General features: G+C 39.4%; 1 protein-coding gene across 2 annotated transcripts in view; it reads right to left on the reverse strand.

Moving 5' to 3' along the window:
* The window catches only part of LOC129624676 (ATP-binding cassette sub-family C member 4-like), a 169,568-nt gene that overhangs the window by 15,849 nt on the left and 129,755 nt on the right, over window positions 1–23,964 (reverse strand). For both annotated transcript variants that reach the window (XM_055542844.1, XM_055542845.1), the window contains 3 exons: window positions 10,710–10,799; window positions 7,631–7,803; window positions 7,121–7,226 (listed from right to left, as the gene is read on the reverse strand). In XM_055542844.1, the coding sequence (XP_055398819.1) occupies window positions 7,121–7,226; window positions 7,631–7,803; window positions 10,710–10,799 (369 nt within the window). The remainder of the gene's footprint in view (window positions 1–7,120; window positions 7,227–7,630; window positions 7,804–10,709; window positions 10,800–23,964) is intronic.

Here is a 23,964-nt window from a genome sequence, read left to right on the forward strand (position 1 = left end):
ACTATAAAGAAAGTTGAGTGCTGAAGAACTGATGCTTTGGAACTGCAGTGTTAGAGAAGACTCTTAAAAGTCCCTTGGACTGCAAGGAGATCAAACCAGTCAATTCTAAGGGAAATCAACCCTGAATATTCATTGGAAGGACTGATGCTGAAGCTCCAATACTTTGGCCACCTGATGTGAAGAGCTGACTCATTAGAAACAGCCCTGATGCTGGGAAAGATTGAAGGAAGGAGGAACAGGGGATGACACAGGATGAGATGGTTAGGTGACATCACTGACTCAATGGACATGAGTTTGAGCAAAGGAGATGGTGAAGGACAGGGAAGCCTAGTGTGCTGCAGTACATTGGGTCATCAGGAGTCGGAAACAACTGAGCAACTGAACAACAACAAAACAAAACCATACCCTTCTGTCTTTGTGCAAATATATTCACCAGTGCAACAAAATGTACTTTTTACAAGAAATGGCAGCCCATGCCAGTATTCTTGCCTGGAGAATCCCCATGGTCAGATGAGCCTGGCAAGCTATCATCCATGGGGTGGCACAAAAGTCAGACACAACTTAGCAACTAAACAACAACACCTTCAGCACCTAGAACCACAGGACTTCATGTGGCAACCCTGTGGGTTATGCCCTTCATCAGTATCTGTCATTTCTCCAGCCCCTCCCTGAAGCTGGCTGCCTGTCCTCTGGAGCATCACATTTTGCAGCAGGTTGACTCATTTCATGTCCATATTAAAGCTTTCAGAACAGACAGTCATCTGTTTTCCAGAAAGGAAAGAGGTACAGGGATCCCTTGAAGATATTGGGGGTTCAGTTACAGAACACCAGAATATAGTGAATATCACAATAAAGTCAGTTACACAAAAGCTCTGGCTTCCCAGGCTGTATAAAAGTTATGCTTAGACTACACTATAGCCCAGCAAGTGTGCAGTAGCATTATGCCTGAGAAAACAATGTACAGACCTTAATTTAAAAAATAATTTATTGCTCATGGGTGTAGCTATGGGTGATTCTTGTTGATGTTTGACAGAAAACACCAAAATTCTGTAAAACAATTATCCTTCAATTAAAAATAAATTAAGCAAAATAATAATAAATTATTGCTAAAAAATACTAAACATCATTGGAGACTTCAGCAAGTAATACCAAAAATCACTGATCACAGATCACCATAACAAATGTAACGATAGTGAAAAAGTTTGACATATTATGAGAATTACCAAAAGGTGACACAGACATGGAGTGAGCAAATGCTGTTGGAAAAATGGTACCTGTAGATTTTTTTGACTTGCTTCACGAACTTTTTATTAAAAACAAAACAAAAAAAAACCACGATCTGGAAATCGCAATAAAACAAGGTATGCCTGTATTTCTAAAGAAAGCAATAAAAAAAATGATTCAAAAATCAAAGGTTAGAAAAAGAATATTATTTGTTATTTGTGATGACTTGCTGAATTAAAAACAAACTGGTAGTCAGAATAGAGAAGCTCTATATGGAGAAGCTCTATACAGTCAGCAAAAACAAGACCAGGAGCTGACTGTGGCTCAGACCATGAACTCCTTATTGCCAAATTCAGACTTAAATTGAAGAAAGTAGGGAAAACCACTAGACCATTCAGGTATGACATAAATCAAATCCCTTATGATTATACAGTGGAAGTAAGAAATAGATTTAAGGACCTAGATCTGATAGAGAGAGTGCCTGATGAATGATGGAATGAGGTTCATGACATTGTACAGAAGACAGGGATCAAGACCATCCCCATGGAAAAGAAATGCAAAAAAGCAAATTGGCTGTCTGGGGAGGCCTTACAAATAGCTGTGAAAAGAAGAGAAGCGAAAAACAAAGGAGAAAAGGAAAGATATAAGCATCTGAATGCAGAGTTCCAAAGAATAGCAAGAAGAGATAAGAAAGCCTTCCTCAGCAATCAATGCAAAGAAATAGAGGCAAACAACAGAATGGGAAAGACTAGAGATCTCTTCAAGAAAATCAGAGATACCAAAGGAACATTTCATGCAAAGATGGGCTCGATAAAGGACAGAAATGGTGTGGACCTAACAGAAGCAGAAGATATTAAGAAGAGATGGCAAGAATACACAGAAGAACTGTACAAAAAAGATCTTCATGACCCAGATAATCATGATGGTGTGATCACTGACATAGAGCCAGACATCCTGGAATGTGAAGTCAAGTGGGCCTTAGAAAGCATCACTACGAACAAAGCTAGTGGAGGTGATAGAATTCCAGTTGAGCTATTCGAGATACTGAAAGCTGATTCTGTGAAAGTGCTGCACTCAATATGCCAGCAAATTTGGAAAACTCAGCAGTGGCCACAGGACTGGAAAAGGTCAGTTTTCATTCCAATCCCAAAGAAAGGCAATGCCAAAGAATGCTCAAATTACCGCACAATTGCCCTCATCTCACACGCTAGTAAAGTAATGCTCAAAATTCTCCAAGCCAGGCTTCAGCAATATGTGAACCGTGAACTTCCTGATGTTCAAGCTGGTTTTAGAAAAGGCAGAGGAACCACAGATCAAATTGCCAACATCTGCAGGATCATGGAAAAAGCAAGAGACTTCCAGAAAAACATCTATTTCTGCTTTATTGACTATGCCAAAGCCTTTGACTATGTGGATCACAATCAACTGTGGAAAATTCTGAAAGAGATGGAAATACCAGACCACCTGACCTGCCTCTTGAGAAATTTGTATGCAGGTCAGGAAGCAACAGTTAGAACTGGACATGGAACAACAGTCTGGTTCCAAATAGGAAAAGGAGTACGTCAAGGCTGTATATTGTCACCCTGCTTATTTAACTTCTATGCAGAGTACATCATGAGAAACGCTGGACTGGAAGAAACACAAGCTGGAATCAAGATTGCTGGGAGAAATATCAATAACCTCAGATATGCAGATGACACCACCCTTATGGCAGAAAGTGAAGAAGAACTAAAAACCTCTTGATGAAAGTGAAAGTGGAGAGTGAAAAAGTTGGCTTAAAGCTCAACATTCAGAAAACAAAGATCATGGCATCCGGTCCCATGACTTCATGGGAAGTAGATGGGGAAACAGTGGAAACAGTGTCAGGCTTTATTTTGGGGGGCTCCAAAATCACTGCAGATGGTGACTGCAGCCATGAAACTAAAAGATGCTTACTCCTTGGAAGGAAAGTTATGACCAACCTAGATAGCATTTTCAAAAGCAGAGACATTACTTTGACAACAAAGGTTTGTCTAGTCAAGGGTATGATTTTTCCTGTGATCATGTATGGATGTGAGATTTGGACTGTGAAAAAGGCTGAGCACCGAAGAATTGATGCTTTTGAACTGTGGTGTTGGAGAAGACTCTTGAGAGTCCCTTGGACTGCAAGGAGATCCAACCAGTCCATTCTGAAGGAGATCAGCCCTGGGATTTCTTTGGAAGGAATGATGCTAAAGCGGAAACTCCAGTACTTTGGCCACCTCATGTGAAGAGTTGACTCATTGGAAAAGACTCTGATGCTGGGAGGAATTGGGGGCAGGAGGAGAAGGGGACGACAGAGGATGAGATGGCTTGGATGGCATCACTGACTCGATGGACGTGAGTCTAAGTGAACTCCAGGAGTTGGCGATGGACAGGGAGGCCTGGCATGCTGAGCTTCATGGGGTCACAAAGAGTCGGACATGACTGAGTGACTGATTTGATCTGATCTGGTAGTCAGAAGCTCTAGAACAAAACATAAGGTTTATGCCTGGGGTGGATGGAGCACAGAGGACAATCCCCAACTCTGAAGCTGGAAGATGCAAGTCCCTTAGTCGCCTAAGGTCTAACCCTGACATTTCTACCAGAGGAATCAGCAACCACAACCAGCTGGAACCAAGATATAAACAAGTGGCCAAGTTTACATCTCCTGGTGGGACTTCCCTGTGATTTCACTGATAACCTCAACCAGGCAGCCCTAAACTGAAGGTCTCCCCACACAGGAGTGGGAAGGGTTCCTCCACAGTGAAGGACAAGGTCATCACAGAAAACAAGTCCAGTCATTGCAAAGGTGACAGACTTCAAAGAAAACTCTTCCATTTACCTTCTCCCTCTGTCTTCCCCAACCACCCAGATGCTCAGTCTCCACACCCAGAGACCAGCATCAACTCCTCTCTCCTCCCTCAGATCCCACGTTGAATCCATCACTTGGCTCCACTTCTTCAATCCCCCCAAATCCAACCATCTCACCATTTCTACTGCAGGCAGCTTAGTCTCAGCCAAGGGAAGTCACAACTGTGAGAGAGAGGGAACACTTCATTTGGAGAATTGAAGAACATCAATGTGGTTTTAGCTGTGAAGGAAGAAGGGAGAAGAGTGGGGAAAAAACTAGAAAGGTGGGGAGGGACCAGAGTGTAAACTGCTTTGTTCAACCACGTTAAAGATTTGTTCAAAGACACTGACAAATTGAGAAAAACTTGAGATTATAGAAATTTACCAGGAGATAGGCCTCCCTGGTGGCTCAGATGGTAAGGAATTCAGTCTATGAGTTGGGAAGATCCTGTGGAGAAGGGAATGGCAACCCACTCCAGTATTCTTCTCTGGACAATCCCATGGACAGAGGAGCCTGGTGGGCTACAGTTAATGGGGTTGCAAAGAGTCAAACATGACTGAGCAAGAAACACAAACAATTGAACATATTTTGATAACAGCAACAAAGCCGACTGGTTCAAGGGATACAGATGTTCACATCTGTGCATCGGGTGCTGAGGGATAAGACTTAGAAATGAACAGAGGACATGCTTTCCAAATTCTGTCCTTCCTCGCTGTTTCCCTAACCAATCACACATTTCAAGGTGACAGTATTTGTAAGAATTAGAAAATAAAAATAATCTGCTGCGATTAATGCTGGAATACCAAAACCCAAAAATAAAGCAGCAGGGAACATTTAGGAAAAAAGAATTTATTTGAACAGACCCCTAACTGAGCTGAAGATCAAGCCATCTTTCTGTTGCTGCCTCTAAAGCCTGATAAAGGGTTTGAAACAGTAAATTTTATAGCATCATTTATTTGTTATGGAAGAAAGATGCTGTGGGGGACAGTCTTCAAAATATATAGTTCTAAGAGGTAAGAACAACAAAGCAACAAGGAAAAAGTAGAAATGAAAGGCTACTTTTCCAATTAGCATTCAAGAACACAAAATGAGGGTCCAAGAATACCGTGTGCTAAAAAAAACATTTCTGGAATTTGAGCTACTGTCCTGTAGTCTTGGAATTTAACCCAGTCCCTCATGAAAGTTTTCAGGTAGAGTCGGCTTCCTACTGAGTTGCTCTAGTCCAGACAACTGGCTATACTGCTGGAGCCTAGAGCATCTCTTTGGTTGGGGATCCCCTACTCCTCTCATTGGACTCCTTGGAGCTCACTTCTCTGTATGTCCATCTTGGTGAGTGAGGCTACAGGCACTGCTTCAATGCTGACAGCCTGATATCTACTCAATATTCCCACTGATGATCCATCTGACAATGCATGTAAAGTGTGGGGAAGGGAGTGATATTTTAGAAACTGTACAAGAAATCAAAAGAGACAGTTCCATTATCATAAGGCATAAGGAAGTTTGGATGTTACTGTTTATTATTGATTATTACCTATTTTGTGTCGACCATCAAAATACCTAAATATATCTTGCATTCTTTTGGGACTGACTTCCCTTGTGGCTCAGACAGTAAAGAATCTGTCTGCAATGCAGAAGACCTGGGTTCAATCCTTGAGTCGGGAAGATTCCCTGCAGAAGGGAATGGCTACCCACTCCAGTATTCTTGCTTGGAGAATCCCATGGACAGAGGAGGCTGGCAGGCTACAGTCCATGGGGTCACAAAGAGTTGGACATGACTGAGTGACAAACACATTCTTTTGGGATAATATGTAGCCAAAGGTTTTCCTTTGAGCCATGCTTTCTATATCATTTTTTAAAGCCACACTAACAGTTACTGAAACTCAGCGAGAAGCAGAGGGAAACAACAAAGAAAGAATATGAAAAGAGATAAGGAATAGAGGGAGGAAGGAAAAGATGATAAGGAAAGAAATAATAAATTACTGAGACAAAAGAGCCAATCAAATCTGGAGGGAAGATACTAGACAGATATCAAGAGACCAAAGCTTAGAGCCTACCACATGTGCAGTGCCTCGACCTACTGTGTAAGAGACTTGTTCGTTGTTTATCTACAGTCTTTCAGCCTTGATTTGCCTTTCTTTCTAAACTCTCACCTGTGATGCACAGGTTGGGTCTCTGCAAGTCAGATTTCATAGGCTCTTTGGCAAGCTGGCCTTTTTTAGGTTCTGCCAGTAAGCAGGCACTAGAGGGAGACTGAAAGTGGGATAGAGCTAATGTTCTATCTGATTTGGCTGTTCCTGCAGTGTCACCTCAGCAGTGGGACCTGACTCCAGGTCCCAGCTTCTATTAGCACATGGAGAAATAACCCCATCCTGATTTCTCAGCACAGGACTAGCAACTGGGCAGTGATCTCTCCTTGGAGGTTTCAGCACCAACTGTAGGGCCTCTCTTCTGAGTTCTTAGGTCTGGAGATCCATCCTAGGACATGATAGCTGCTTCCTAAAATCATTAGCCCAGTGTTTCCTTTCATTTTTCTAGCCTACAATTCTTATGTAGCAAATTTCCTATTTTAAATCCTTTCAGCGGAAATACTGTTTTTCTCACGAGGCCCTTTCTTCTCATGGACTCCCTTCTGACAGCAAGAGCTGAAAAATTCTGCAACCTTAGCCAACAACCCCCTAGCAATCTAAATGAGAGGTTAATTTTTTGATTAAGGAATTCAAAATATGCTGAAACAACTGTGACACAGTAAAAATGACTGTGTTCTAGCCTCTTGAAATATGAAGCTGTAACTTGGGTTTGGAATCTTTTCTTGGCTGGACATCTTTAAAAAATGACAATTCAAATATAAGAATATTTTATGAAAATATAAGATTATTGGATATATTATTTAATAGCACATTTTGAAAGTAAAGTTAAATGCTTGAGTTATTTTCAGGAATGAGAGGAGAAAATTAAATTACTGGAGGTTTCTATCAAGTTTTACAAGGAAGGATCAGTTGAAAAATTGAATATAAATGGAAACAACTGAAATGATGAGGGTCTTACCAATATCCATTCACAGTCAATAACAGCACTCAACCTGTGTGTGATGGTTAGCACAGTGCACTGGGCAAATTTCTCACGGATTTTTTTTTGTATTAACTCCTCAGTTCTGTAATCAGAGAAATTGATATACTTCAGTGAAGACAGGAAAAGCACACTAAAAATTAAAAATCAATACTTTAACATATAATCTTGCCCCTAAAAATCTAAGTATAAAAAGTCTATTTAGAAATTTACTATTTATCATTAAATGATGGAAAATAGTCTTCCCTTGAAATTACTTGAAACTATCAGGAGCTAGATTTAGGAATCCAACTCTCCTAGGATGCCTCATGACAACATTAACAGCGTATAACGTGTCTTGGTTTCTGCCTTTGTTTTCTGTGATTAATATTATTAAGAGATATCAATGGGGCAAAGAGAGCATAGAAACATTTCTCAGCATCACTAAATGTTTTCCATTTACCACATTTACAATTTGGATTCCAGGTTTCATGGACCTCAGCTCCATACCTTGGATCCACATTGGATGTGGCTTTGTCAAGAATCAATATCTGATTTTTCCTGAGAACAGCCCTGGCAAGGCACACTAGTTGTCTCTGTCCAACACTCAAGTTCAATCCTGATTCTGCTAATTCGGTGTTCATTTCACTAGGAAGAGCTTTGATGGCTTCTTTAAGTTGTACCTGTGGATACAGAAAGAACATTTTCCTATACAAACTGCTGCTGAAGTGGACAAGCCTCTTAGACATTAGAGCTTTGAAGTGCTCCCAACTTCTTGGGTATCTTACATGTAAAGCCAGGTGATGGGGAGAGCTATTTCCAATTAGTGTTCACTAGAAAATGGTGGGTAGAGTCAAGTCAGGACAGAAAGATCTCAATTATCCCCTCATCCCTGCCACATGCTATCCACCAACAATTCCCACCTAGGAATTAGTCCAGAAAGTCTCAAAAATTGAAGCTATTTCTCCCAATGTGGTTTTTTTTTTTTTTTTAGTATGATCTTTTTATTTTATTTTATTTTATTTTTAATTTTATTTTATTTTTAAACTTTACATAATTGTATTAGTTTTGCCAAATATCAAAATGAATCCACCGCAAACAGAAAATCTAAAAGGATCTTTATGGATGAATCAACTTTACCAAAGTACATTTTGCATAGAAGTTGGTAATATCACCATTTTATTTCTTAAATGAGATAATTGTTGATGACTGTGAGATAAATCTTGATGAATGTGAGAGCCCCAGAATCTGCAATGATGCCTGTCTAAGCTCTGAGAGATATTTTTTGGCTGTGTGAAGGCAGAAGTGAATCTCATCTTGTGACATATCTGTTCTTATAAATTAGAAAATAAATCCATATAGACAGTTTACATATAACACTATTATTACATGTAAAAGGATTATATTCTTACAACAATTAACTGGCTCCAGAATATCACAACATCACACTGTAAACTGTGGAAAGCACAGAAAAAGCTATAATTTAAGAAAAATGGACCAAATAATACTGTTCAAAACTTTACATCACAGCATGGAATACTTCAGATCATTTTTGAGGTTGGGAAAATAATAGAATATAGCTAAACTGAAAAACAAACTGAACTGTAAGTTACCCTATTTCTGTCACCATTACCATTTTGAAAGTAACCTACTATGTAGTGTATCTAGTAGGTGTCAGTGACTCGCACGGGAGGTTAATACAGATGTCAGATGGTTCCCACATTTCGTGGAAACTTCTTACTTCTCAAAAAAGAAAGGCTGGTTTGGGCTTGAAGGAGACAGTGAAATGCAGTCAACAGATGGGGAAGACCTTTTACTAGAGCAGGATCAGCAGCAAAGGAAGTAAAGGGGGAGCCCATTCACCTAATACAAGGCCCCTGGAAATGGACATGTGAGCTGTCCCACAGCCAGGACTGAACCACGTGGTTCCTGATGCACCAGCTGCTGATGCCCAGATTTCTGTATCTTGGTTTCCTGGGTGATGAGACACACTTGTGTCCCAACAGAGATACTATCAATGCTGGACTTGTGTAACACAAAATTTTGTAAAGAAATAAGCCATACTTCTCTGAAATGAAGAGATCAACCAAATATTTAGTACCTATTTATTAAGTGCTACTTTTTATTTTTTTATTTTTTTTATTTTTTTGACTTGGAAGCTTCATTTTATTTGATTTTGAAGTGACCAACTATAAGAGACACATTATATTTACCCAATTATTTCCTTATATTCTGTACAGGTGGCTGTGAGTGCATCTCAAGCATAGGCGACATAGGAATCAATACCACCAGAAATATGTGTGTGCCTGCAAAGAAGTCTTTCCAGCGAAAAGAGTCACCCTGGAAAGCTGTACACATCCATATGGGTTGATATTAAAGGAGAACCACAGTTAATATATTTACAAAACAGTGTACAAAGTAAGATCTAATTTTTGGTAAATTATAGAGCTAAGTATAACTGTCCTGATATGCCAAAATATTCTGGTAAGACATATACACTATAGTGCTAACACTACTGAATAGTAAGAATGTGAATGATTTCTATTTTCCTCAAAAGCAAAAGACTGAGCTAGGTCCTATGAGAGATTAGAAGTCTGTTTATAGTTTAGCCAGTCCAGGTTCGATGCATGAGACAGGGTGCTCGAGGCTGGTGCACTGGGATAACCCAGAGGGATAGGATGGGGAGGGAGGTGGGAGGGGGGTTCAGGATGGGGAACACATGTACACCCGTGGCAGATCCATGTCAATGTATGGCAAAACTACTACAATTTTGTAAAGTAATTAGCCTCCAATTAAAATAAATAAATTTATATTAGAAAATAAGTCTAAAGTTTCTGCTACCAGCAGAATCAATTTGCAAAACTAGGGCTAATACACAAAATGATTAGTATTAAAATATACAAACCAACAGCAACTTAACAGTCCAAAATGTTTCATGCAAGGGTGAGGAAATTCAGTGAAGTAGGGCCAGGGGAAACATGACACAAATAACAGAAAATCCTCTAGAAGTTAACCTATCCATGTAAAAACTGAGCCAGAGCTTCAGGGTTCTGTTACCTGTATTCATGCTGCAATACTAAAGTGATATAATCATAAGTAATCATCATCACATTCCAACTATATAACTTCCTTTTATAAACACTTTCTTATGAAACTTCATAGCATTTTATTGGTATGATCTTGTTTATCTTTCAGTTAATACTGAAAAACTATTGTCTCCACTTAGATATCCCCTAAGGTCAGAGAAATAAAATGAATATTGGAGGGTAATTAAGGTAATTAATTTACTAGGTCACTCATAGAATTTGACCCCACAGTTTTAATGTCTAGTTAAAGCTCTGCTAAGGACAAAATAATGCATCTAGTTGCTTGGGGTTCTATACAAAAAGCTAAAATGAAAACATGAGGAATTATATTGTTGGTTTTCATTATCAATACACACATTTTAAGTGCACCCATCTCATCACTGTTCTCCAAGAAAGTAAACAAAGTCAGATAAAATGATAAGCTTCTCTTAATTACCTGCAGTGCTATAAATGTACACACACAGATACTGATGCTAATAAATTAATTACATTACATAAATTACCTCTTCTAAGACATTCCACAGTTCCTCCTCCAAATACTCATTAAAGGGATCCAGATTTTTCCTCACTGTTCCAGTGAATAAAACAGGTTCCTAAATACCGAAAAATAGTGAATGTTATTATCTTAATCTCTTTTTATTTTAAACCAATGCCTATAGAAAAGAATGAAAATACAAAATATCAAAATTCACTGCAATCATTAATATTAAAGTTGCAAATGTATGTTTACAAAACAGTATCTTTAAAATACTTTTCCATTGTACAAAGTATGCTACAAAATATCCTCTGAACTATTAAACACTAAAAGAAGAAAGTGTTGAAGAAGTATTTTCATCTTTAAAAAAAATTAAAGAAGAGAAATGAAGATTTGATTTTTTTTTTTAAATTGCCATTGTGGTAATAAATATCTACTTAGACACAAACACAAACTGAGGATACAATTACATGAGAAACTTTACAACAAGAGCTACATAAATTAACTGTCAACCCTGGTATTACTGGGAAATACCAACTGCATGATTAGTTGAGGTTTGTGCTTCAAAGCAAAACCATTCGATATTTACACATTGGCAATGAAGAATAAACTAGGCTATTTTCTCCACTGGTCAGACCGTCTTCTAGGATCTGGAATCTCTCCACATGTGTGAAATGAACATCCCCACATGTGCAAAGAGAACATCAGCTTCTGGGGCCTGATGCCCCTCTGTCCATGGAGAGATCTCCTCTGATTAGGTATCAGCTGGTCCACATGTTCTCTCACCTGTGTGTCAGGATGACCTGCCTCAAAGAACATCATTACTAACTGCAAGGCCAAGAGGGCCTGGAAACCCACTGTGATGTGAGCCATAGTAAAATTATTTAAACAGCTTTTCCTATTCATCTACTTTGGGAGGAGCCACACTGGAAATGTGGGCTTCCCTGGTGGCTCAGAGGGTAAAGCGTCTGCCTGCAATGCAGGAGATCTGGGTTCGATCCCTGTGTCAGGAAGACCCCTGGAGAAGGAAATGGCAACCCACTCCAGTATTCTTGCCTGGTGAATCCCATGGACAGAGGAGCCTGGTAGACTACAGTCTATGGGATTGCAAAGAGTTGCACATGACTGAGCGACTTCACTTTCACTTTCACGCTGGAAATATATGCCTCCTGAGTTTCAAGAGAAAATCTAGTACATAAGCTCATGTAGCCAATTTACATTTTCTTCTGGAAGGCTCTAGTAAACCAGGCTGTAAGAATATAAGCAGCAGAGAAGAGCCCAACAGGTTCCTTTCAGTGAAGGGGGCAGAACAAGGGGAGACACATGTGTGGGAACAAGAGGAGACCTGACGCTTCCACAGGTGCCCGGAACTGCTCGGAATCACCATGTTCAAATCCTGCCTGGCCTTGGGGATGGCCTCCTCACTTCATAAAAGCCTGAGATGAAAGAGGAAGAAGACAGACATTTCTTTTCCCTAGTCATGATGAAGAATGACACTCAGAGAGCCTCTAATAACTTCTTTCCCTATTGTCTCAGATTTAAGTCTAGTGATCGAGAAATGAATGCAGAAGGCACAGGACACTGTGCCATCAAAAAAGATATATCCCTAAGAAAAATCCAAAATTAAAAATATACTACATAGGGAATTTCATTTGCATAAAGTTGATTAAGTGACTGATAAGCCTATAAAGCATTAAAAATCACTGAACATACAACATTTCAAGACGATTACTGAATTGAATGGAAAAATACAGAGAATCAAATTTAAAGTCGCCATTAAGATTCTTGCATTTAGGATCAAAGACTTAACAACCATCTAAGCAATAGTAAGAGTTCTTATCAGGGGAATAACCATCATTCTACTTCAAATTTTTATAAAAACTTTTTACTCTTTGTAATTTTCAACCCTAAGACTGGATGTGACTGGTGATAGAAGCAAGGTTCAATGCTGTAAAGAGTAATATTCCATAGGAACCTGGAATGTTAGATCCATGAATCAAGGCACATTGGAAATGGTCAAACAGGAGATGGCAAGAGTGAACATCGACATTTTAAGAATCAGCGAACTAAAATGGACTGCAACAGGTGAACTTAACTCAGATGACCATTGTATCTACTGCTGTGGGCAAGAATCCCTTAGAAGAAATGGAGTAGCCATCATAGTCAACAAAAGAGTCCGAAACGCAGTACTTGTATGCAATATCAAAAAAGACAGAATGATCTCTGTTTGTTTCCATGGCAAACCATTCAATATCACAGTAATACAACTCTATGCCCTGACCAGTAATGCTGAAGAAGCTGACATTGAACAGTTCTATGAAGACCTACAAGACCTTTTAGAAAACAAACCCCAAAAAGATGTCCTTTTCATTATAGGGGGCTGGAATACAAAAGTAGGAAATCAAGAAACACCTGGAGTAACAGGCAAATTTGGACTTGGAGTACAGAATGAAGCAGGGCAAAGGCTAACAGAGTTTTGCCAAGCAAACGCACTAGTCACAGCAAACACCCTCTTCCAACAAAACAGAAGAAGACTCTAGACATGCACATCACCAGATGGTCAACACCAAAATCAGATTGATTATATTCTTTGCAGCCAAAGATGGAGAAGCTCTATACAGTCAGCAAAAACAAGACCAGGAGCTGACTATGGCTCAGATAATGAACTCCTTATTGCCAAATTCGAACTGAAATTGCAGATAGTAGGGAAAACCACTAGACCATTCAGGTATGACCTAAACCAAATCCCTTACAATTATACAGTGGAAGTGAGAAATAGATTTAAGGGACTAGATCTGATAGACAGAGTGCCTGATGAACTATGGACAGAGGTTCAAGACATTGTACAGGAGACAGGGATTAAGATGATCCCCAAGAAAAAGAAATGCAAAAGAGCATAATGACTGTCTGAGGAGGTCTTACAAATAGCTGTGAAAAGAAGAGAAGCCAAAAACAAAGGAGAAAAGGAAAGATAGACCCATTTTAATGCAGAGTTCCAAAGAATAGCAAGGAAAGATAAGAAAGCCTTCCTCAGAGATCAGTGCAAAGAAATAGAGGAAAACAATAGAATGGGAAAGACTTGAGATCTCAAGAAAATTAGAGATATGAGGAAAATATTTCATGCAAAGACGGGCTCAATGAAGGACAGAAATGGTATGGACCTAACAGAAGCAGAAGATATTAAGAAAAGGTGGCAAGAATACACAGAAGAACGGTACAAAAAAGATCTTCACAACCAAGATAATCACGATGGTGTGATCACTCACCTAGAGCCAGACATCCTGGAATGTGAAGTCAAGTGGACCTTAGGAAGCATCACTATGAACAAAGCTAGTAAGCTGATGGAATTCCAGCTGAGCTATTTCAAATGCTAAACTATGATGCTGTGAAAGTGCTGTACTCAATATGCCAGCAAATTTGGAAAACTCAGCAGTGGCCACAGGACTGGAAAAGGTCAGTTTTCATTCCAATCCCAAAGAAAGGCAATGCCAAAGAATGCTCAAACTACCGCACAATTGCACTCATTTCATACACTAGTAATGTAATGGTCAAAATTCTCCAAGCCAGGCTTCAGCAAAACGTGAACCATGACCTTCCAGATGTTCAAGCTGGTTTTAGAGAAGGCAGAAGAAGCAGATATCAAATTGCCAACATCTGCTTCATCATTGACAAAGTAAGATTTCCAGGAAAACATCTCTTTCTGCTTTATTGACTATGCCAAAGCCTTTGACTGTGTGGATCACGATAGACTGTGGACAATTCTAAAAGAGATGGGAATATCAGACCACCTGATCTGCCTCTTGGGAAATTTGTATGCAGGTCAGGAAGCCACAGTTAGAACTAACATGGAACAACAGACTGGTTCCAAATAGGAAAAGGAGTACGCCAAGGCTGTATATTGTCACCCTGCTTATTTAACTTATATGCAGAGTACAACATGAGAAACTCTGGGCTGGATGAAGCACAGGCTGGAATCAAGGTTGCCGGGAGAAATATCAATAACCTCAGATAGGCAGATGACACCACCTTCTTGGCAGAAAGTGAGGAGGAACTAAAGTGCCTCCTGATGAAAGTGAAAGAGGGGAGTGAAAAGTTGGCTTAAAGCTCAACATTCAGAAAACTAAGACCATGACATCCAGTCCCATCACTTCATGGCAAATAGATGGGAAAACAGTGGAAACAGTGACAGGCTTTATCTTTTAGGGCTCTAAAATCACTGCAGATGGTGAGTGCAGCCATGAAATAAAAAGATGCTGACTCCTTGGAAGGAAAGTTATGACCAACCTAGACAGCATATTCCAAAGCAGAGACATTACTTTGCCAACAAAGGTCCGTCTAATGTAGTCAAGGCTATGGTTTTTCCAGTAGTCAAGTATGGATGTGAGAGTTCAACTATAAAGAAAGCTTAGTGGTGAAGAATTGATGGTTTGAGCTGTGGTGTTGGAGAAGACTCTTGAGAGTCCCTTGGACTGCAAGGAGATCCAACCAGTTCATCCTAAACAAGATCAGTCCTGAGTGTTCATTGGAAGGACTGATGCTGAATTTGAAACTCCAATACTTTGGCCACCTGATGTGAAGGGCTGACTCATTGGAAAATATCCTGATGCTGGGGAAGATTGAAAGCAGGAGGAGAAGGGGAAGACAGAGGATGAGATGGCAGGATGGCATCACTGCCTCAATGGAAGTGAGTTTGGGTAAACTCTGGGAGTTGGTGTTGGACAGGTAGGCCGGGCATGCTGCAATCCACGGGGTCGCAGAGTTGGACATGACTGAAATGAACTGAACTGAAGATTTCCATGCGCAGGTGATTTCTCATCCTGTAGCTGTTATCTATGAAGTTTACACAAACAACTGGCGAGGTGAGTGGAGGCTGGTCCCCAGTATTCCTGGCCCTTCTTTTCTCCATCTTTCCTCCATTACCCAGGTCCTTTCAAGTTAGCACCTACTCCCTGAATATAATCTCAACTGGCGTTCTTCCTGGGGAATATACTTAACTACTTCAGATCTTGAGCACAAAGGACACATACACTTCAGCTACCCATTGGGTTTAAGGAAATTATTTAGGAAAAGCTTTCATTTTTGCTTTTTCCTGAAATTTTGAACACAAATTGAGGAGTACTTCTTAAGAACACAGTAATCATCTTTGAAAGTTCCCCCGAGGACTGATGGTTTATGCCCCCACTCGCCTGCTTTTGATTCCTACCCAGTCCTTGCTGCTATCCCATCTCCCCTAGTTCTGACCTGTTCATGGCAGGATCTACAGTGATGGAGATAACCCTGGGAAAGAGAGAGAAACATGACCCAATAAGCTTGCTGCTGTTCCCAGGATCATGGGTAACAGGGATTCGGGGAACATGATATGGGCCTGGCTTACCTAAGTGGGGCAACTCAAAGAAATATCACTGGGCTTCCCCTTCTGCAGAGTCTGCTCTCAGCTTCCTAGGCTGCCTAAATCAGGGTGTTGACACACAAGCATTACTGCTTGCTACTCATTTGGGGGGAGAAGGGGTGCATGTTTTCTGTACATAAACAAGTTAACTTCAAGTAACCAAACCAACAGACTTTCTCAACATCTCTGAGCCTGCAAGACACCGTAAAGACAAAGGGCTCTTGGCTGGGGAGGGGGTAAGATTTTGAGTATCATCTCCTGACACTTATTAGTCCATAACACGTAAATGAATAAACTTATTTCAAAACTGATATTCTCCAAATGAGACATAAAACAGGAGGAGTCATATCTTCTGGATTTGCTCCATCCTTATAAACTTTTGTTATGTTTTAGGGAAAATAGCTCATGAGAACATCATTCAGTTTAACTAACATTTACTGAAAAAAAGAAATTTGGAGTCAGTTCTAAGTTCTGATTCAACTTCTCATTAGTTATTAAACTCGGAGTAAATTACTTATCTTTCCAAGACAGTTCCCTTACTGGAAACTAGGGTTAGCCTTGCAGGGTTGCTGTGACAATCTGAAACAATAATGAAGTTCCTGATGTGATGCTCACATGGACCAGGAGCCCAGCCCAACAGGGGGAAAGGCAGGGGCAGTGTTTGTCAAACTTCAGATGTAGTCGGTGGATGATGAAATTAATTTTGTACATTGTGATCATCATTTTGTCTTTTATATGAAGTAGAATAGAACTGGCATCACAGAAAAGATCAGAGCACAGAGCAATAGTAATGTTGTTTTGTGACATTTATGTTCTTCTGTGTATGTGTGTGTGTGTGTGTGTGTATGTGCATGCACACGAAATCATGATATGAAGCAGTTCTATCAAGGACCACAGTCAACAGCCACCTGAAGTCTTGCACAGGCACAGTAATTTGCTTCTCAGCCTCTGGAGTTGGGAGTCTCTTAAAATTTACTTTGAATCCTATTACTATATTTTGGAAATTAATACATTGTTGATCACGTCATTTGAAAATATTTTCTTCTTTTCCATAGGCTGTCTTTTTGTTTTTTTTTTTTTTAATGGTTTCCTTTGTGCTTCAAATTCTTTTAAGTTTAACCAGGTCACATTTATTTATTTTTGCTTTTGCTTCCATTACTTTAGGGGTCAGATCCAAAAAATAGTGCTGTGATTTATGTCAAGAGTATTCTGCCTGTGTTTTCCTCTAAGATCTTGTCTTACTAAGAATCTTGTCTTACAGTCTTTGCTTATTTATTTATTTTTACTTTATTTTTATATGATATTAGAGAATGCTCTAATTATTTCTTTTACATGCAGTCATGCAGATTTCCCCAAACTATTTATTGAAGAGACTGCCTTTTCTTTATTACATAATGTTACCTCTTTTGTCTTTGATTAATTGATCATAAGCACATGGGTTTATTTCTGGGTTTTCTATCCTGTTGCATTAATCAATGTGTCTAGTTTCTGTGATAGTAACATACTTTTTCATTACTGTAACTTTGTAGTATAATCTGAAATCAGGGACTGTGATTCCTCCAGCTGTGTTCTTTTTTCTCAAGATTGTTTTGGCTATTTGTGGTCTTTTCTGTTTCCATACAAATTTCAAAAAAAAAAATTTTGTTCTAGTTTTGTGAAAAATACCACTAGCAATTTGATAGAGATTGCATTGACTCTGTAAATTATATTGAGTAGCATGGTTACTTTTAACAATATTGAATCTTTCAATCCAAGAATACAGTTTATCTTTTCACCTGTTTGTATCATCTTCAATTACTTTCAACAGTGTCTTTCAGGTTTTGTATACAGGCCTTTTACCTCCTTAGGTAGGTTTATTCCTAGTTCTTTTTTTGTTTGTTTGTTTTTGATGTGATGTCAATGGGATTGTTTCCTTAATTTCTCTTTCTGATACTTTGTTTCTAGTCTATATAAATATAGTCAATATCTGTATAAACAATGGCTTATACAGCTCAATATCAAAGAAACAATCTAATCAAAAAATATGAAGAAGACCTAAATAGACATTTCTCCAAAGACATACAGATGGTCAACAGACCCATGAAAAGATACTCAACATCACTAATTATTCAGTTCAGTCACTCAGCCATGTCCAACTCTTTGAGACCCCATGAACTGCAGCACACCAGGCTTCCCTGTCCATCACCAATTCCCAGAGCTTGCTGAAACTCAGGTCCATCAAATTGGTTATGCCATCCAACCATCTCATCCTCTGATGTCCCCTTTTCCTCCCACCTTCAATTTTTCCCAATATCAGAGTCTTTTCTAAGGAGTCAGTTCTTTGCATCAGGAGGCCAAAGTACTGGAACTTCAGCTTCAGCATCAGTCCTTCCAATGAATATTCAGGACTGATTTCCTTTAGGATTGACTGGTTTGATCTCCTTGCAGTCCAAAGTACTCTTAAGAGTATTCTTGAACACCACAGTTCAAAAGCATCAATTCTTCTGTGCTCAGTTTTCTTTATAGTCACTAATTATTAGAGAAATGTAGATCAAAACTACAATGAAGTATCACCTCACAATGGTTAGAATGGCCATCGTTTAATGTCTACAAATAATAAATGCTGGAGAGGGTGTGGAGGAAAGGGGACCCTCCTACACTGTTGGTAGAAATGTAAATCAGTGCAGCTGTTATGGAAAACAATATGGAAATTCCTTAAGAAATTGAAAAAGAGTTACTGGGTAATCCAGCAATTCCCCTCCTCAGCAAATATCTGGAAAACATAAAAACTCTAATTCGAAAAGATACATGCACCCCAGTTTTCACAACTGTTCTACTTACAATAGCCAAGATATGTCCATGGACAGATGAATGGATAAAGATATGATGTACACACACACACACACACACATAGAGGAATATCATTCAGTCATAAAAAGAATGAATATTGCCATTTGCAGCAACATGGATGAACCTAGAGATTATGAGACTAAGTGAAATAAGTTAGGCAGAGAAAGACAAATATCATATGAGATCACTTATATGTGGAATCTTAAAAAAATGATAGAAATGAACTTATTTACAACACAGAAACAGATTAAAAATATAGAAAATAAACTAAGTGTTACCAAAGAAGAGAGTGGAGGAGAAGGATAAGTTAAAAATCTGTGCTTAAGAAATACACACTACTACTTTGCTATACAATTGAAACACTGTGAAAAAATAATCAGACACACACAAAATCTGACTCCTGGCTCTGCCCCTTACTTGATAAGTGGGACAAGCCCCCCAGGCCTCAGTTTTTAAATCTGTCAGGTAAAGATAACAACAGAATTGTGAGGATTAAGCAGGAAATGGTCGGATAAGGAGTTAAAATATGTTAATGATTTCAAAAATATTAGGAATTCTTATCAGTACTCGTGTAACTTGTCAGGGACTGTAATAAGCACAGAGGAGCAGAAATGAGAGATAGATTTCTGTATCCTCAAGGAGATCCTCAAGGAGAGGAAGAAAATAGCCAAGAGTGTGGGGAGGGCTGAGAAAAAAGGCCAGAGGTCTTGGTGGAGGACTGATAAGTAACAATGTGTACAGGGTTGTGATCAGGAAAGAAGCTGCTAGGAGGGGAACATGAAATCAAAGTACAAAAAAGTGTTATTCTCTCTTCTTGCTTTTGATGGAAACATTAGATACCATGTTGGATACATTTCTTCCCCTAAATTCCTATTGTGTGTTTTTATTTTTTTTTATTTTTGTTTCTTTGCTCTACTATTTATATGTATATAAACAATTTAATTTATACTCTAAACAGTAAATATAAAGAAAATCACCAAGTACCATGAACACATAAGAGAAATTAAAGAGTAAAGTCATTCCGGAAAGTATTACTCTTTTTAGTTAAGCAGAAATAATATGCAAAGGCCAATAACCCAATCAAAGAATAATAACAGTTTCTGATGAGCATTCCCAAGAACCAGACATGGGCACAAACCTTATCTCACCCAGTTGTGTGTGCTAAGTCGCTTCAGTCATGTCAGACTCTTTGCGACCCCATGGACTGTGGCCCACCAGGTTCCTCTGTCCAGGGGATTTTCCAGTCAAGAATACTGGAGTGAGTTTCCGTGCCCTCCTCCAGCAGATCTTCCTGACCCGGGGATTGAACCTGCATCTCTTATGTCTCCTGCATTGGCAGGCAGGTCCTGTACCACTAGCACCACTTGGGAAGCCCAGATACATCTTCACAACAAATCTGTGTGGCAATGATTCCCAGGCCTGGTTTAAAGATGAGGACACTGAAGTCTAGAAGCTGAGTGATGTCATCAAGGCCCCAAAGTCCTTTGAGGCAGAGCAGGAATAAAATTGTTGGGTCACATTGACACTCGGTCTACCCAAACATTTTATCCCTGGCTGCCTCTGGAATGATTTCCTGGAAACCTTTGCACATTGCAAGTTCTCTACAGATACTCCCTCTTTTATCAACCAATATTGTACCTTGGAGACAAAGACATATAGAGAGGACTCTACATGTATACAAAGCTTGGCACTATTTTGTAAGGATGTTCTCTGGAGTGTGTACATTGAACATGCTCAAAGGAGGGGTGGAAATCAACAGAACAGAACAGAACCAAACCACATTGATGCAAAATCATGTTTAGTCTTTGCTCAGATGTGCTTCCAAGCTTTACTGGCAGAGCCAAGGATCTTCTGAAGTTATTTCTTTCTTTATTGATCTATTTTATGTACACAAGCATACAACTTTTTTCCAATTAAGAAGCTTTAAAAATAAGGCAGGGCATGTTTATAAAGCTTTGCATCAAAGGAAATGAAAGGACTTTACAGACATGCCCTTTATTTCTACTAACTAATCTCACTTGGCCATTTAAGAGATGAGTACCATCAAAACACAAAACTTGGGAATCTAAACTCATTTATTTTCTACTGTAACTACAAGTCATGAATCTAATAGCTAGAGAGAACCTTTATTTTTTTTTTTTGATGGTAAATTTATTTTTATTATTATCATGTAATATATACAGGCATTTCTTTTTTTTAATATAAATTTATTTATTTTAATTGGAGGTTAATTACTTTACAATATTGTATTGGTTTTGCCATATATCAACATGAAAGGAGACTGAATGTGCTAAAAAGCTCTTTCCATTTTTCCTGAAAGGGATACCTTTGAAAAAAATTTTTAATTGTGGTAAACTACAAATGAAATTTACTAGCTTGACCACCTGTAAGTGCACAGTTTAGTGGTAATAAATACATTTACACTGTTGTACAGCAATCACCATCATCCAGCCACAGAACTTCTTTCATCTTTAAGAACTGAAACTCTGTACCCATTAAACAACAACTCTCCACTTCCAGCAGCTCCTGGTGCCCACCATTCTACTTCCTGTCTCCATGAATTTAGTACTCTGCTGCTGCTGCTGCTGCTAAGTCGCTTCAGTCATGTCCGACTCTGTGCGACCCCATAGACGGCAGCCCACCAGGCTCCCCCGTCCCTGGGATTCTCCAGGCAATAACTCTGGAGTGGGTTGCCATTTCCTTCTCCAATGCATGAAAGTGAAAAGTGAAAGTGAAGTCGCTCAGTCGTGTCCAACTCCTAGCAACCCCATGGACTGCAGCCTACCAGGCTCCTCCGTCCATGGGATTTTCCAGGCAAGAGTACTGGAGTGGGGTGCCGCTAGGTACCTTATATTAGTAGAATCATACAGTGTTTGTCCTTTGTGACTGGCTTATTTCACTTAATTTCCTCAAGATTCATCTGTGTTATAGCCCAAGTCAGAATTTCCTTCATTTCTAAGGCTGAATAATACACCATTGTGTACACATATGCACTACATTTTGTTTATCGATTCATCTGTCAATGGACCTTTGGGTGCCTCCACCTTTTTGTTACTAAGAATAATGCTGTTATGAACATGCATGTACAGGTATCACTTTAAGATCTTTCTTTCAATTCTTTTGGGTTTATACTCCAAAGCAGAATTGCTAGATCATATAATTCTATCTTTAACTTTTTCAAGAAATGACTAACTTGTTTTCCACAGTAGTTGCAATATCTTATATTCCTACCAATAGCAAACAAGGATTCTAATTTCTCTATATCCTTGCTGATACTGCCAACCCATTTTCTTTCTTTCTCCCTTTCATTTTTCTTTTATGATAGATGTCTTAAGGGGTGTGAGGTGGCATTTCACTGTAGTCTGTAAAGTATATCTTGGTTTCAAAAGTACTTAGACATACACATTACCACATGTAAAATTAGATAGCCAGTGGAAATTTGCTGTATTGAGGGCAAGGAGCTCAAATTCAGTGCTCTGTGATAACCTGAGGGGTGGTATGAGGTGGGAGGTAGGAAGGAGGTTCAAGAGGGAGGGACATATGTATTCCTATGGCTGATCCATGTTGATATACGGCAGAAACCAAAACGATATTGCAAAGCCATTATCCTTCAATTAAAAATAAATTAATTAGAAAAAAACAAGAGTACTTAGAGTAATTTCAGGCATTTTAGAGGCCACCGGTAGGTAACAACAGCTGTACTCAGTCATAAGGCCCAAGCCCACGTTCTCCTTCCCTTTGGGTGCCATGCTGAAATGCTTCCCAATAAACAGACATTTCAGGGCACATTACACTCACAATCCACGAAGCACATTCCCCTGGCTCTTTGTGTCTCATCTCTTCTCTGTTTCCCACCTCAAGAGGGTGTTTTTCTGAGCTTTGTTTGATTAGCAGATGATCATGGAGTACAAAAACAAAACTTCACAATTAAAACAAAAAAGCAAATCTGTCAAAACAGAGGGCAGGATGGAAGATCAGGACACCTGGCCTACATTGCCCTTGGCTATATACCTGGGCACAATCAAAGACAGAAATGGTGAAGGCCTAACTGAAGCAGAAGAGATCAAGAAGAGATGAAAAGAATACACAGAAGAACTGTATAGAAAGGACCTTAATAACACAGATAATCACCATGCTGTGGTCACTCTCCCAGAGCCAGACATTCTGGAGTATGAAGTCAAGTGGGCCTTAGAAGGCATCACCATGAACAAAGCTGGGCTTCCCAGGTGGCGCTAGTGGTAAAGAATCCACCTGTCAATGTAGGAGACATAAGGGACATGGGTTTGATCCCTGGGTTGGGAAGATCATCTGGAGGAGGGCATGGCAACCCACTCCAGAATTCTTGCCTGGAGAATCCCATGGACCATAGCCTGGTGGGCTACAGTCCACAGGCTCTACAGAGAGTCAGTCATGACTGAAGCGACTTGGCATGCACAAACAAAGCTAGTGGAGGTGATGGAATTCCAGTAGAACTATTAAAATCCTAAAAGATCATGCTATCAAAGTGCTGCACTCAGTATGTCAGCAAATTTGGAAAACCCAGCAGTGGCCACAGGACTGGAAAAAGTCATTTCTCATCCCAATTACCAAGAAGGGCAGTACTAAAGAGTATTCAAACTACTAGACAATTGCACTCATCTTCCATGCTAATAAGGTTATGCTCAAAATTCTTCATGCTGGGCTGCAGCGTTACATGAACCAAGAAATTCCAGATGTCCAAGCTGGGTTTAGAAAAAGCAGAGGAACCAGAGATCAAATTCCCAACATTCGCTGGATCATAGAGAAAGCAAAGGAATTCCAGAAAAAACATCTACCTCTGTTTCATTGACTATACTAAAACTTTTGACTGTGTGATCATAACAAATTGTGGAAAACTCTTAAAGAGATGGGAATACCAGGCCATCTTACTTGTCTCTTAAGAAACTTGCATGCAGGTCGAGAAGCAACAGTTAGAACACTGCATGGAACAACTGACGCGTTTAGGATTGAGAAAGGAGTACAACAAGGCTGTTTATTGTCACCCTGTTTATTTAACTTATATGCTGAGAACATCATGAGAAATGCC

The sequence above is a fragment of the Bubalus kerabau genome, chromosome 12 (assembly GCF_029407905.1).
Source record: "Bubalus kerabau isolate K-KA32 ecotype Philippines breed swamp buffalo chromosome 12, PCC_UOA_SB_1v2, whole genome shotgun sequence".
NCBI lineage: Eukaryota > Metazoa > Chordata > Mammalia > Artiodactyla > Bovidae > Bubalus > Bubalus kerabau.